The 16,966-nt window shown below is 38.0% G+C and overlaps 1 protein-coding gene across 2 annotated transcripts in view; it reads right to left on the bottom strand.

Annotated features, from left to right (window-relative positions):
• The window catches only part of CDK14 (cyclin dependent kinase 14), a 316,643-nt gene that overhangs the window by 217,462 nt on the left and 82,215 nt on the right, over positions 1-16,966 (bottom strand). For both annotated transcript variants that reach the window (XM_040592698.1, XM_040592699.1), the window contains 2 exons: positions 15,572-15,817; positions 4,394-4,488 (listed from right to left, as the gene is read on the bottom strand). In XM_040592698.1, the coding sequence (XP_040448632.1) occupies positions 4,394-4,488; positions 15,572-15,817 (341 nt within the window). The remainder of the gene's footprint in view (positions 1-4,393; positions 4,489-15,571; positions 15,818-16,966) is intronic.

The following is a 16,966-nucleotide window of genomic DNA, read 5'->3' on the forward strand; positions in this document are numbered from 1 at the left end:
CGCTGAGGGGTCCCCCTTATGCTGTTGGCATGTTTCCCTGAACAAGGCAGTCGAATTGCCCTACGATTCAGCGAAGGGTCCCTGTAATGGGACACTGACAAACTGGTCAGGCGCAAGGGTCTCGGCTTTCCTGGGGTGCTGACAGACAGATCAAACACCCGGGGCGGAGGGAATCTCCCCCCCCACCCCTTTCACGTGACAATTAGGACAAGCATTTCACTAAGATAAATTGGAATTATCTAAGTTTGTGGTAGGGAAATTAGACAAAAAACGCGTTGTCTGGGCTCTCTTAGAAATTCTACATATTTTTGTAATACTTCGAGCACATGCAACTTAGTAAAAGGTGCCAAAAAAAGCAAAGGTACACTAAAAATCACATGGAAAAGCAAGAAGCAGATCAAGACCACAGCAGTACAGAACCAGTGGAGATACTATTGGCTTGCCTCTCAAAACACAGATGCATGCTGTGCAAGCAGCAGTCACAGATCACATAGCTTTAACCAAGGTAATCTTTTTTAAATCTTTGCCTTGAAGGGCAATTGAACACAGTGGGAGGAGAGGATGGAAACCATGCCAATTCATAATATTGCCAAAAGCACAGGTTCTTCCCTTAAATGCAATATGCAGAGTTCCCAATGTGGGGATGTGAGGCCTCCACAATGCTTTGTAAGGGGTTCTGCTTGGCAGCAGCTCCTTTGTGCTGTCACCAGATTTGTCTCCAGACTCTCATAACTTACATCAACATTTATGTGCCACAGATCAAGCCAGATCCCAATGCTGTACATTCAGGTAAATTTATAATAAAGCTCAAGGGGGAAGGTGGTCAGTGGCAGCAGGAAGATATATGTGTCAATACACCAACAGACATCACTTCAGCTCAACCACGCCGTGAAATGATACATGAATTCAAAAGTCACCTATTGCTCTGCACCTATTGTATGGTAAATGTCAAGGTGTTAGCCAAACAGAGAGCCAATGGAACCTGCACAATTTTTTACAGTGTTATCAGTAAATTACTAGGCCTACTTTTCCAAAAAATTTTACTTTAAAAAAAAAAAGCAGAAATCCCTTCGAAGTGATCTGAATTTCATGCAGTAAGCAGCCTCTTGGGATTTTATACAACTAAGTAAGGTGAGAATCTAACCTGAATGGAAGTAGAAAATGAACATGCCAAGATCAGTTTCATGACGCACAACTGATGTGCAACATGTGAAATCAAATAGATTTGCCTATTGATGCAACTGTCAGCCAGAAACAAATGGCTGCTTGATTATTTCTCCAAAAAACAAAAAAAGCCCAGCCTAAGAGCGTATTGCTTCACTTTCCTCAGTAACACAGTCCCGTTCACTCTGCTGCTTCCTCACCCTAGAGAATCATTTCTGTCTGACTACAAAAAGAGAAATCCATCATCTAGTAAGAGGAATTAGGCCACTTTGTTTCACTTTCCTGGGATAATACCACAAATACTTAGAAAAAAACCATGTTTGATAGGAAGGCAAGGGCTTGGTACCACGTATACTGCTCCAAGCTGTAAAAAGCCAGGCTTGTCCTGAAAGGAAGCTACTGCATGCATTACTTTAAATATTAAGAAATGAATGGCTGATTTTGTGTCTTTGGAGGCAGGTGTACCTTTCAGTCTTTCCAAATAGTAAGCTAAGATCATGAATTTTTTATTCCATCATTATGAACAGCAGGGGAAACAATTTTAAAAGCTGTAATATATCTCAGGAAATGCATTTAAAAAAACCAAACCCCACCATTTGCCACATGCAGCTGGTGACAACTATTAAGCACAATAATTCTGAGTACAAAGCGTCATTCAAAACAGCTCAATCTGATCTTAAATTCTCTATATTCAGCTACAGTTACGGATAAATCTTAGAAACATTTTGGTGAAATGAGAAAGGCCAGCATTAAAGTTACTTGAGAATTAGGGATTCTCAAACATTTTGACCAAAATGCACTTGTGCAAGTGTCACCAGCTTTTCCACATAAAAGTCATGTCTGCGTTCTGTGGTGTGCCATGAGGGCTTAATCCTTCAGCAGTCAAATTGGGCACATGCCAAAACAAACAGACCTCTTTTGACCTGTTTTGCTCATTTTAATTCCCACTGAGCCTGTAGCCAGGAGAACACAGTGATGCATATCACAGCCTCACCCTATGTAGCTACAGCAGGTGCTAGAAAAAAATTGTATTCCTTTATCATTTTAGATAAAGCTAGAAACAGTCTGAGCCAATCTGCCAGAAAAGCAGCGCAAAAGTCAGGCTCTCATAGAATGGCTGGAGCCAGTGTTGGCCCACTCATTTTCCCCCGCCATCCATCTTCCCTGCGAGTATGTCATAGCAGTGGTGCTCACTCTTCTTTGGGGATACCACCTGGGCCAGAGATTCCTCAATTTCTCATAGGAACATAAGATGCAACAAGGTTACATTACTCAACCAACACCTCCTTCTGAAATAGCAGTTCGACCCTCTAGTGTTTACCCTGTTCTTGAAGCATGATCTCCCGACGTTGGGAAGTAATTCAACTGTTACTCTAGTTCAAGAAACAGAAGTCTGGACTAGAGGTGCTGAAACTGGATGGTGCAGTGTAATACAGGAATTACATAATTCTCAGTGGGGGAAAAAAGTAAGCCGATCAAAATTAAGCAAGTGAAGGAATATTACTATAACATTAGAAATACGCTCTGCATATACATTCTTATCCACATGCTAGTTATACACACTTTCTTCAAAATACATTTTAAAGACCTTGCAAAAGATGTCATGAAGCAGCAGAATAAAGTTACATATAATCGTTATATTTCACACTATGTATCCAGAGTTTGTTATTTATAATGGAGAATGTAGTGTGCCAAATAATTTCAATTTATTATTCAACTACCATTAACATCATTGAAGCATTTCTTACAGGTCTGCAGTCATCTCTACTACAACACATGAATACTTCTAACAAATCCATGCTTCATAACACATTCACAAATCACCACTGAATGAAATAGCTTCAGGGAAGTGCTTTGCTTTGGTTTTAACTTTCAGTCTTTTCCACTGATTTTTGGGGCATCTAGCAACCCTGTTACCTTAATCCAATGTTATTGAAAGCCCAGGCATATGGGATAACTATCACCAGACACATGCTATGATTTTACTGAACGGTACTAGTAATAAGGTGCAAGCTGAAATCTATACCATTTCCTCATATTACACAGACCCCAATAAAAAAGCTTACATGTGTATAATGTCTGGAACTTAAGAGTGATGCATAACCAAACCGTTAACAATACACCGTAACTGCATTTTCTTGAAGAAAGCTGCCGTTGAAAGACTAATACATGCACTGGCATGGCAGAAGTGTAAATACTTGTACATTTAGAACATGGTTTTATTCTTATCAGCTGTCACTATGCGCACTGCTCTCAAAGTTACTGAGAGATGCGGGCATCCCTCATTCTGATTTATTACAAATATTCAGTGAAAAAAAATTACATTTCAGTACCTACCTAACTTAATGACCCTGGAAAACGTTAACATGTATTTCATTGTTTCAGTAGTTACACTGTTCAATGACTGTCATGATATTCTCTCTGCTGAGAATGGCAGCATTGCCTCATCTATCGTTCACTAGACAAAGTTTTAAAATGAAGATATCACACATACCCAATCCCTCTCTCAGAACTGCTTTATTATTATTATTGAAAATTTCATCATGAAAACTTGATTAAATACATGAACACAAAACACTGCTTGACAAAAGATAACTCTCAACCAAAGCTCAAGAAGCATATTTTAAGTGCGTTTACTGAGTTATGTTATACAATATAGAACAACTTAGGGCACTGGGAATAAAAAAGTTGCAATAAATAACATTACAGTGGCTGAAAAAAATTCTGATATGTATACATTAGTTTATTTTGAGGTGGAGTAGTTGCAATGATTGTAAATAAACTCCTGTAAACAAACTATAGTAGTCCAAAATTCCATTCATTCCCTTCATATGATTTTATTCAAGCTTTTTAATAATGACAAACAAAAAGACCAACAACTTATTGCGTATATTCAGTATTGCTCTCAGAACATCAGAAAAAGCTACTTGACTGTGTATCATGTTTTTACCCGTAAAAATTAACATGGTATGGATATTAAGAAAGCACTATAACATTCAAGTACAAACAAAAAAACAGATTAACAAGATGGAATTTCATCTTGTTCTGGTGTGCATGTAATATGTTACCTATGCAAGATGGTTTCAGTCTCTTTCACTAGAGCACATGGCTGTCAGTACCACTTTGCATCCATTCACAGGGATCTATGTACAAGTGCAGCAACATCAGTCAATGCTCTCTGCTTATCTTCATTTACACACAAAATTAAATGAAGAAAACCATCACTTACTTGCTTTTCCCTTTGTATACTGTAGCATAGGACCCTTCCCCTAGTTTTTCCAGTTTTTCATATGAGTCTGCTTTTCCAAACTTGGGGCTTGTAGGCTAAACAAAACAAAAAAAAAGACCTTTCAGCATGCATTGCACCCACAGCATTAACTGCTTTGAGTCAGCCTTTAGAGACCACACATCACTATCAAAACGCATAGAACAGATTTGCATGTTTTCAGAAGCCAACAATAATAATAATAAAAAAAAACAATAGCAGAGCTAACGAAACAATATAATGGCCTACTCAAAATATCATTCAACACCCCAGATGGTGGTTGCAGATATCAATCATACACTTACACCACTGGAACTATCAAAAGGATTTTGTGCTTAATCAAAGAGATGTTTCTGTTTTATTTTTCACATGCATCACTTCATACAGGAAAAAGAACATTAACAACTTAGTCATCTATCTTTGTTAAGAGATCTAAACAACACTCTCAATCTGCCCTACAAAACCAGATTAAAAGAGCTGTTTATTTATTTATTTTTTTTAAGACTAAAGCCCCCCCCCCCCAACATTGCTCTAAGTAGTCAGTGTCCCATTACATCAACCATGGTCGAGGTAGCAGCCAAAATACTACAGGAAAGCATCTTTAATGAGAGTATCTTGATGTTGACTTATGTTTACAGTCTTCAGATTGTGGATATAATCACACCATACTTAGAATGGCATGTATATACAGCATTGTTGATTAAAGTCCTGTAGCCTTAGTATCTGCAGCTTAAGTGAGTGGTCTAAAAGTAAACTAAGCTAAGCAATAATTCTTGCTCAAAGGGCCAGATGACAGACTTATCTTAGACAGGTACTTATCCCACTTTTACACACTCCTAACTGAGAACACCACAACGCTGCCAAAACAGAAATCCACCTGATACGAAAACTTTCCAATTCAGTTCTTGGAAAAATGTTTGAGTTTTCCGAAGTGCATCCCATTTTCCCAAACTTTCCCATTTTCCAGTTGTCTGCAAGGGAAGGGCTTTTTATTTTTCCTCCCCAAGACACAAAAGATACTGCAAAAAAAATGACCTGCAGCTGCTCTCAGCATTATCCACATATATTTTAGACTGCAGTGCCCAGATGTCCTGTACCTAAACCAACCAAAAGAGTATAGAGCAGAAACTTTGGAGGGTCAGCACCAATGCTCGAAATCACATACAGGGACTGATTTGTTAGTACTCTGGTTATAACATCACAAAGAAAAGCAGCCAAGGAAATCCAGCACTGAATACAACTGGGAGACTCTAAGACATGTGCAGCTGCACACAGTGTACACTCATATTTAGGATCTTACACCCGATTTACAAAAAGTACTCATTTCATGTTTTTTTGAAAGGTAACAAACATTACAGCACAGGATACATCTATGTGTAAAGTTTTTTAAAACCATGTTCAAAAGTTTTAAATCAACTGAGCCTAAAAATTACTTCTATTTAAACAAAGAACATCCCAGGTCAGATGACTTAGTACCTCATACCCCTCTATTACATCCAATTAACCATTAGCCAGAAAACACAAAAAATCTCTCTATTCAACTATTCTACAGTAGTCCTGAGACAAAATTCTGACGCTTTGGCATATATACATATATACACCTTTTTCTGAGATGAAAATCCCAGCTTTCTATTGAATGGTATCTGAATATACACATGTAGGTTTGCAAAACTGAGCCCTTTCATGTCCCTCCAGTACACATAACAACCTATTATTTTGCTATCCATATTAATAGATCAATGAAAATTTGTCATAGGAGACTGCTCAGATCTTTTTGCTGTTACTATTTGGAACACGTCATTATAGATAAGGCAGCAATATTCTTGGTTCCCCGTTTGTACTTAAAAATGCATTCTGCCTGGTTAGAAACAAATATTTTTTTTTTAATCACAGCTTTATTACAGATGTCACTAGAATATTTATTCAAGTAGCCTTCTCATTAAAATACCCAATTATGGACTAATGCAACATTACACAACTATAGAAAAAAAAAGTGTTTAGATATTAAAGTGCCTCCCATATAATGAAGAGTGATAGCAAAGGATTTCCCAAATTGCAGGTTGCAGTGAACACACTGTGAGCAGCTGGAGTGGAAATGCTGCCCTAGTTAACAGTGAATAGTTCACTGTTGGTTTCCTCATAGCAAGGCAGAAAAAGGACAGGGTTTATACATGGGTTTCACATCAATTCCTTATTTTCACACTGAGATTTACTTTTATCTTATACTGCTGAAAACTATAATATAAAGGTCACAACAACTTGTAATGCCTTAAGATCTTGATAGGAAACAGGAAGCCTTTAATCCATTACCACACGTAAATCATCAACAGTAACTACTCTTGCAACCACAAGCTCATTTCTCCATATTCCAGCTGCAAGAAGCATAGATTTAAGGTCATGCCTTTTGACTCATTCTTCTCCTGGAAGCTGCTGCATCCTTACCAAGTACAGGCAAAATGCTAAATCTTGCAGTGGCAGGACCAGGAGGTGAGCTCACTCCTGAGCATACAAAAGAGGTGCTGGTTTCAACTGTGTTGTCCTCGGGGATAACCCCACACAGTGCCCCAGGGCTCAGCTCTGCAGCAGCAAGGCTGACCCACCACCCTCCCCCCCAAGCAACCTAAATCACTTGTGCAGTGCCTGCTCACGCTGAGTAAGAGCGGACCAGAAACAACCAGAAAACAATCAGAAACAGCCATGAGCCACTGTCTGCCTCGTATGCAGTAAAACCACGTGGCTGAAATCCTCCTCTTTGGCAGGTTACAGTACCTCCGCAGTGGAGCTCAGCTGTATTCCCACTGGCTCACTAGATGGGATCACCCACATTTTCACAGTATTAGAGATGTTCCTTTGTGAAAATGGACATTATTTTTCCTTGCACTTGTAATCTTAAAAGGCTTAAAATTTTGAAGGGATCTGGTGTAGAAAAGCACTTCAGAGGATTTCATCAAAAAAAAAAAATTAAATAAATTCTGAGGCAGCAGAAGAGTCTGCAAACTAATTTGCGTGATAGTTCTAAATGAAACGCCAAGACAGGTATCACTCAGCACATGCAATTACTTCAGAAAATGAAGGAACAAGTTTACCATTTCCCCAACATTTTCTCATTTTTTTCTTTAAATGGAGTTACAAATAATAATTCAAACTTACTACAAGCTGCTTATAAGGTTAAGAAGTTCATACTCTTCTTACCTTTCCTTTTATTTCTGGATTATAACGGAGGTGAAGACTGACTGAGATAATGCAAAAACAGGAAACTTCCCCAAACTTGTTTTAAGCTTAAAGGGGTCTAAATAAAGGGCTATGGAGGGGGATCTAAATAATTTGAAATTCTCTGTGACTGCTGACAATTATAACCACCTTAACCTTCTTTATTATTGCACTCTCCCTTTCACACAGTTATTTTCTGAGCTTCATGGCCGTAAATTTTGTTATTCAGATTTCTCCACATTATCTTTTTCAACCGTATCTATTAAAAAAATGTGTCTTGTCACAGCAAGATTATGGTGCCAATTTTTGTTGTTGTTGTTTTGGTTTTTTGTTGGTTTTTTTTTTTAGTAAATGCTACTATTAAAATCAAATACAGAAAAATTACTTTTAAATACAAGCTCTTCTTTTATTTTATTCCTTCCGGTAAAACACATGGGAAAACATATACACAGAGATTTGTGTTGGTTGAGTCACGAGCATCCCATATTCTGCCTAGGAAGTGGTTGACATACACATAGCGAGTGAGACATATCCAGAGCACGTCAAATGTACAGTGCTTGCCATCAGCCCCAACACCTCACAAGCAGCAGCCTTCCAAGAATTCCCCCTATGTTTTAGAAAGCTGGTGTAATCCTCCAATTTCACCCAGGCAAGATTTCTCAACAGAAAAAGAGTACTAATTTTAGCTGAATTTCAGCTAATTTTAGCTGAACACATGTATTTTGATAAATGTTTGTTCAAAGCTACTTTTTGAAGATCTAACATTATAATACTTCCATCCACAATAAATTTTCCTTTCTTCTTACTTCTCCGTATTGCTTTTTACCCCCCTAAAACACCAACACAGAACCACAAAGTAATAGAATAATTTAGGTTGGAAAAGACCTTTAAAATAGAGTCCAACCATTAACCTAGCACTGCCAAGTTCACCACTAAAACATCTCCCCAAGCACTGCATCTACACACCTTGCAAATACCTCCAGGGATGGTGACTCAAACAGTTCCCTGGGCAGCCTGTTCCAATGCTTGACCACCCTTTCTGTGAAGAAATTTTCCCTAATACCCAATCTTACCTCCCCCTGGTGTAACTTGAGGCCATTTCCTCTTGTCCTGTCACTTGTTATCTGGGGAGAAGAGACCGACCCCCACCTGCCTACAGCCTCCTTCCAGGCAGCTGTAGAGAGCAATAAGGTCCCCCCTGAGCCTCCTCCTCTCCCGGCTAAACACCCCCAGTTCCCTCAGCCGCTCCTCATAAGACCTGTGCTCCAGACCCTTCACCAGCTTCGTTGCCCTCCTCCGGACACGCTCCAGCACCTCAACGTCCCTCTTGGTGTGAGGGGCCCAAAGCTGAACACAGTGTTCGAGGTGCAGCCTCACCAGTGCCCAGTACAGGGGGACAGTCACTCCCCCGGCCCTGCTGGCCTCACTGTCTCTCATACAAGCCCAGAAGCTGTTGGTCTTCTTGGCCACCTGGGCACACTGCTGGCTCATGTGCAGCCGGCCGTCAACCAAAACATGTCACAACATAAAGTGACTGTGATAAAAGGACAAGCTTTGCCATATCTGAAATCTGGTTATTTACTGAATGTGTAATTTTTTTGTTTAGTTAACTAAAGCCTTCAAGTCTTTTCTTTAAAATTTTTATCATGATTTGTTGGATAAGCCAAAGGGAGATCTCCTCCCTATGCCCACACAAACTTGTATATAGCAAACATCAGTGGGACTATTTAGGTGTAAAGAAGCCCACTGCTCAGCGCTACAGCTTTGTATTTGCTACAAAAAAAAAGAATTTCTGAAGCTAAGAAAAAAATAAAACACAGGTGCATACGTGACTAAGACTGAACTTTTTAATGGGCAAAAAGTTAAACAGGCAGCAATCAACCTGTGAACAAGAAATTGATACCACTGGAAAAATCACCGAAAAGTGAATTTTCATGCTAGTGAGAAATCTTCCACAGCACTCAGATGGGAAAGATAGATGAATTACTAGGACAGAAGGGAGTAAAGATCCCCGTGCCTCTGAAGAATTAAACATACTCCCAAGTCACTGTGAAAGTAAACCAGCACAAATTGTCACGGATCATGTTATCTCCAAGAAGACACTGGCAACTGGAGCACAGAACAGTGCACGGCTTTTCCTCCAAGAAATCTAACAGGAATTTTAGTTGTTTGCTTTTATGCTTCACTTTCCTTGAAGAATAGTTGCCATTAAGCTAGTTTTCCTATTATTGGCCTACAATTTTCCCAGTGCAAGATTAGTCTAAAAGCCCCACTGAGCACAGGGAGTGAGCATCTCTGGCAGTGCAGGTTACAGTAACTGAGATTAGAAATTTTTTCCCCCTCTGGTTAAGGAAACACAGATCATAGTAACGAGGATAGAAAGAGTATGCCAAAATGCTGAATACAGAAATAGAAAAAGCTAGTATTTCAAACTGATGTGACAGTATTAAAAATAACAGAGAGAAAAATAAATGACAGGAATCTGTCTTTGCTGATCAGGTAATTTCGAATAGCCATTCCATTGATATAGACTGTAGAAGGGGTAATAGGTTTAATCCAAGATCTTGCAGTATGAGTCTTTGCACTACACTGTCATGTGAATACCTCTCTTTGAAATTTTCAAGATCTATGTAGTAAAGAAAACTTTAATGGAAAATTACACTGAAAATCACCTGACTATTCTTATAGAAGCTGTGTGGGTTATGTTCTCATGCATTTTTCATAACTGCAAAACAGCTTGTGAATGTCACACTTAACCATCACGCTCCTGAGCCTAAGTTTTAAATAAACCTTTTTTTAAAAAACCACATATCCTGCAGGATATTAAACTTCTGGGGATAAAAAACTATCCCCAAGGGAAAAAAATATTATGCTCACAGTACCACTGTAAATTACTGAAAATCAAAACCAAAGATCTGGGGGTTTATGTGCCTCAAAAGAAATAAATTCACTGCCAGAAAAACTTGAAGGTAAAAGGTAGGCCAAGAAGCTTAACTGAGATTAAATTAGAACAACAGAAGATTCTTATTTTTTTTTAACCATTTTATTTTTTGTCTTCTTTGACACAATGGGGTAAAGCTTCTTTCACAAAACCATATGAAAGTTTCACACTGATTTCAGGTATCCAACCTACAATAACAGGCCAATTTGATCACACTTTTTTTTATAAATAACATTGGAAGTTGGACTGTTTCCTCAGGCAATATTCAAGTGATACAAAGATGTTCAAGAATTCAAACAGAGCCTTAATCTCAGCTCTTCCACTATCTGATCCTATCCTGTTGCTTGCATCTTTCTAACCCTTTAACACACAGCCATAAATTAAGAGCAACCTGAGCAGAAATAACCATCGAGCTCTCTCTGGAAGGACTAGATGCAGTTTTTAAAGCTGTTTACTTGTTCTCCAGGCTATTAAAGCACAGAAGCTGGAGCAACTGCCACATTTTATCTGCCTCATCATCTAAGAGAGTGTATCCCCCAGGTTAACAATTATTAAAGGTTCCCTTGTGCCAGAAAAGAAAAATCCGCTCTGTACGCTGGACTCCAAAATTTTCTTACTTCAATAAAGAGTACTGACCAGGAAGGATGCAGTTACCCTAGTAATTAACAGGTTCCTAAAACTGCAGAAGGTTGCATACACCTGAAGAGGAAGACAGGCAAGAACAGCACACCAAGTGTTTAGGCAGACAGAAATGATAACCTAACTTTTAGACAAAATTCTAACTTTAGTGTCTGCTTTAAAGTTAAGATTTCTTATATAGCTGATTTACAATGTCTTGATAGGATCAGTTTATGCTTTTTGCTTGTACTTTTTTGAAAGAAAGTTCATATAACGAGACTGAAAATTAATAGAATTTACAGAAACAGAAGAAAGGCTGCTCTCCCCAAAAGTTGCAATCAATGCAGTAAAGCATTGTTTATTCAACTATTTTTATCTAAATTATTTTTTTACATTTATATGAGTTGGTAGAATATTAGTGGTTTGCTGCATTTAGTTTTTATAAAGTAACTGGAAGGTAGTATATATAACTTAAGCATGAAATTTTACTTCATTGCCATGGATTTTAAGCCATTCAAAGAGAATAAACTGATGCATACTTAACTAAATCTTGACCTGATGGCTAGCTTACAGAACCTGCAATATTCTATTTACATACAGTGCAAAAGTACTGTTTTGGTGTATAAAATGTGTACACTGAATACAATAAAACTTCACCTTGTACTGGAGAAAAATAAATAAGGCCACATGCCTAAAAAGCATGGATCTCAAAAATGTCAAAGAATTAGAGTCAAACCATCTTCCAAAGCCAGTGTTATTTTGGGAAGCGTGGCATGTGTTTGGTTTTGAGTTGTTCTTTATTTTGTCCAATTTATTTTGTAGCTTTACTGTTTCTTCAGTTAAGGGGAAAAGCAAAGCAAATTTCTTCCCTTGGTAGGAAAAAAACAGAAAAAGATTTTTATAAAGATAGATATAGACAGACAGGTAAGTGCACATAACTATAGCTACATGTATATAATATATATATATGTATAATATGCACGCATATATTGTGTTGGGCTGGATCAGAGCAAAGGCTTGTCAAGCCAAGTTCCCTCCTTCTAACAGTTGGCAACAGGTGATGCACAGGTAGGTAAACACCTACTTCACTACCTCCAAGGTGAATGTTACCCATTTTTCCTCACGTGATAGAAGGGTAAGTATTTGCTGGAAATTCCATTCCATAATAACATACAATTTCAACAGTTTAAACAGTTTGAAAATCACACTTATGGATATTTTCTTATGTTTAAAAGAAGGGGGGGAAGAAAATGGAATCAATGTGACTGTTTTACATAATAAGTATGCAAATGTCAGGTGGAAAAACCTCTATAGCTATAAAAATTGCTTGTCTTATAAGAACAAAAAAAGTGCTAACTTCTGTCTGTATACTACTGCACTAATTAACAACACAGGATTACTACTGGGTTGCAACAAGGTGTGACATTAACTGCCGAAAATTACTTCGTGTTCAAGAGGAAACAATTTATTTTCCAAGTGACAATCTATGGGCAGGAACACAGAGCTCCAGCTTCCCCAAACCTCTGCACGTGTGATTTTTCTCATCACAAGGCACAGAGCATTTTCAAGGTATGTAAAACACAAAATGGGTAACATGCCACCTGTGGAGCATTATTTGGTGATCTTCACCAAACACTGAAGCTGATACCTGCCAGAAAGCTCATAAAGCTTCTGAAACTCATCAAAACTGAAGCTAATGCCCCAGGGCATTACAAACAAGGTCCTTCAGGTCGCATCTAGAAAAATGTTTCTGAGACAAATAAGGACTTTCACCTGAGCAGAAGCAGTGATATAGCACTGCAAGCCTCAGCCATGTACCTTCTGTAGGCATCACTTGCCCCACCTGATGGCTATAGAGGACTTTAAACGATGAAAGGTAAGAGCCTATCACTAATTCAGTTCCTCTACTAATCAAGCATACAAAGTGAAAATAGAAGGTAGCTTACATGTATCAGAGTATCTTAAAATAAAGCTTACATAAAGTAGAAGCAAAACTGAAACAAACACAACTACACAACTGCAGCCACTACAGCCCAGAGGATATAGCATGCTAAAGAACATTAACAGAAACTGAAATGCCCATTCAGACTGGTATAATCTATACAGCAGAAGAATTTCCAGAGAATCAAGTATTAATTCAGTAAAAGAGAATATGTAGTAGTCCTCTGACACAGAAGAAAAAAAAAGTAGTGATCAGAAAAGTAAGTAGCAAGGGCATCTGCTTTACAACATCAAGGCTAGAAGAAAAATGAAACCCCAAAATCCTTCATCAATTCAAGTGTAATTCAAAACCAGAAAATGACAAATTCCTGCAGCTAACCACACAGACATATGCTCAATGAAATGTGCATCAGAACATCTGCCTGAGGCAATGTATTCAGACTCTGGGGGAAGGGGAGCAGCCTGATCATATCTCTGTCTTGATCATCTGTGAACTTAGGTCTGCTGGGCAGGACCAGGCGTGACGTGCAATCAGCAGAGGGCTAACGCCACCTTTTGCTGTGAAGTTCTGCTCTTCCCTCTTCATTGGTATGAATGTTGACATTATTCCACAAGTTTTATTCCTTGCCAGGTGCTCTTTGGATTGCTCCTTGTGAGGAAAAGTGAAAAATTACTAACAATGCCTCCAAGCAGAAGGAAGAACTGAGTTCACCAAACAGAGCTATACAGATCAGGAAGAATTATGGGAAGTTGAGAAACAAGAATTGTATTTCAGGAAATTCCTATGCACCTACTCTAACACAAGACGTCTGCAGCAAGTCTGGGTGAGTCAGCGTAGGGGAAGATTACCAAAACCGTATGTCTAGCTAGGGCTCTAACCAGCAGCGTCCTAGTAGAAGAAGCATTAACATCATTTACATAAGAATATACTGGGATCATATGAGATTGCATGAACACTGTAGAGTACCAGCCCTCTGGAAAAGAACAAGATGCCAATAACACAGTTTTAAAAAAGTCTGCTTTAAAATTCTGGAAGCAAAGCAAATAAAACTCTTCAGTTTTAATAGAAAATAAGTACATAAAGCATTAACAGAAACTAGTAGTAGTTTCTAAGAGGGACATGGTAAGAACAGCAGAGGTGGAGAGTGAGTTAATACTGCAAAAAAAACTTAAGGGAAGACTTTCTAAAAAAAGTCATTTAAATTGATAGCTGTGGTGCCAACAATCATCAGGCATGACACACAGGTAAACATGGTACAAACTGCTCCATCCCATCCTTAATGATTGCAAAAGTTTTATGGTAAAAACTCCTTTCTATGGACTCATCTGAAACACACGGGAGACATCTTTGGCAGCAGCTATATAATGCCAGGCAAGGATGGAAAAGCAAACCTGTTTTTGCTACAGATGGTTACATTTTAAAATGTAACCTTTTCTAAAAAGGACAGTGCCCTGGAGACATGACATCTTATCCATTAAATTTACATGGGTTAAACAAAGCTCAACTACAGAAAATGAATCTCTGTCCCTTCTTGGAAGTCTGACAGGATTCCGTCAAACTTCTGTAGGGAGGACACAAGATGTCCAGAAGACAGCAAAATGAAAAAGAAAGAAAAGAAAAAAAGAAGAGGCAATCAACCTTTTAAATTATTTCACGCCAATAAAGATTTGAAGTGTTACATCCGTTCTGCTTAGATCTGCAGTCTTAGACTCAAAGGTCACATTATTATGGATTTTTCTTGCCAAAGCATAACAGAAATAGCTTTTCAATAATTTTGAAGGTCTTTTGGGGGAAATCTGTTCTGGGCATTATTCATGAAAGAGATGACATTTTATTTATCTAGTTTCTTTCAAAATACTTGAGAATAAAACAATGATGGGCTGCCAAATCCTTCTCAGCTGTTTCTCTCTCTCTTCTCTCTCTCTCTCTCACACACAGTTTCTGACATAGAAATAAATATTATTTTTACTACTTGGTTTTTAAAAGATAATTTTAAAATGTAAACAACATCTGTCAAATCTGACCCATTTCTCTAAAAACTAAATCTAAAAATTCAAAAAGGCACTTCACTGGTTTCCTAAGCTTACAGGAAGGAGCTCCTCTTCAAAAATAAGCAACCCTCTGAAAAATTTGCAACATAAACATTACAGCAGCTTTAATGCCATACCAGGATCAGGAGAGGAAAATGCCTAGAAATCCTGCAAGACATCCTAGCTAATATCTGAGAGAAATTTCAAAATACATTCTTCTTCAAGTTCTATTTTCTTACTCCATTTTATACATAAACTACAAATATATATGGGAAACATCTTTAATAGAAGATTTTGGTTTGTTTCCATGTAATAATTCCTTCTTAAGCAAGAAAACATTTGTCTGGTGTTAGTAATTCCACCATTTGGTACACACATAGGTGTGAAGACTGTGCACTTACAGAGCTGGGGCTGGAGTGCCGCCTTACTTTAGGCGATTCCTTCCCTGCAGATGAGGTTTTGAAGTTAATGCAAGCGTTGTTCTCCGAATGAACCCTCTTCACTTGGTTAGTTGGTTTCTCAAATGGATCAAAACTACTCTGCGTCCTCTGAACCCGGACTTTTTTATCCTCAGGAATTGTATCCAGAGGTTTGATCACTGAATCCATTCCCTGGCAGTTCCGTGTAGACATCTTTGTGACACATATCTGAAAGGAAAAACAGCATTCATTGATTCTAACAGACTCAAAGTGTCAATCCATACATCAGTCAGCATAAAAAAAGGCACTGGATTTCATCAACATTCACCTTCTGTTTCTATGCTAAGATTGCAAACAACACATTAATTTTACACAGAGGACACATACAAGCCTATCTTTGTACAGTGCACTAAAAGATCCTGGAAAAGAAAGAAAAAAAAAGGAACATACATAAAATTCATACATTTGTATTCTTGTACGTGTTCTTAGCAACAATAATGTTTCATTTCTTTCTCCAATCCAGCTACCAATATCTGCAAGCAGTATTGATTTCCATTTGTCTAAAACTGGATGAGACCAAACTAAAATAAATGATGGTAGTTCGTGTGTGCACTTTGGTGCTGGCCTGCCAAAGATCCAATACCAATATATTATTGTATTTTTAAATAATGCTTATACAGTGTTATTATTATTATCACCATATGTATCAGAAAATCAAATCAGTAAATCAATTCCCAGGCACTGAAATGTGAGACTGCAGCTTAATGGCACACTAAAGCACAGAAGTTCAATTCTTTGTTACCATGAAGTATGAGACTGCCGAGCCCCAAAGACTATAATCTGCTGCTTGAGCTACCAAAATACGCTAACGCTAGTTCAAAAGAATTAAATGGGCATAACAGCAAGTTTAGATGCTCCAGTCATGCACATTTATGTCTTTAATACTAATACCTTCCAACATACAAGACATTTTTTAAAATCACACAGTTCATAGAGGGTTGTATTTGAGGCCTCAGCTTCTGTTTTCACCCATAAGGGACTTGCCTTTTACTTGAGAAGAAAAGAAGTAATTTTAGATTTCAGGCTACAGGGGAAAGTTCTGAAGTGTGATGTAAGCAGTCCCAAGAGAATCCTCAAATCGTAAGGCAAATCACAAGAATCTACAATGTATTTCTTCCATGATATTTGCAAGTATTTAGGCATAGACAGTCTTAATTTGCTGTCAACTATACCGTTCATATACATACAACTACAGAAGCATAACTTTGCATTCAAGCATGTACAATCTAAGCGTTTTTGAAAACTTGCTGTCATAAAATAGTTAACATGAAAAAAAAAATTATCATTACCATGTAATAATGACTCTTCTCCCATAAC

Source organism: Falco naumanni, chromosome 4, assembly GCF_017639655.2.
Source record: "Falco naumanni isolate bFalNau1 chromosome 4, bFalNau1.pat, whole genome shotgun sequence".
Classification (NCBI taxonomy): Eukaryota; Metazoa; Chordata; class Aves; order Falconiformes; family Falconidae; genus Falco; species Falco naumanni.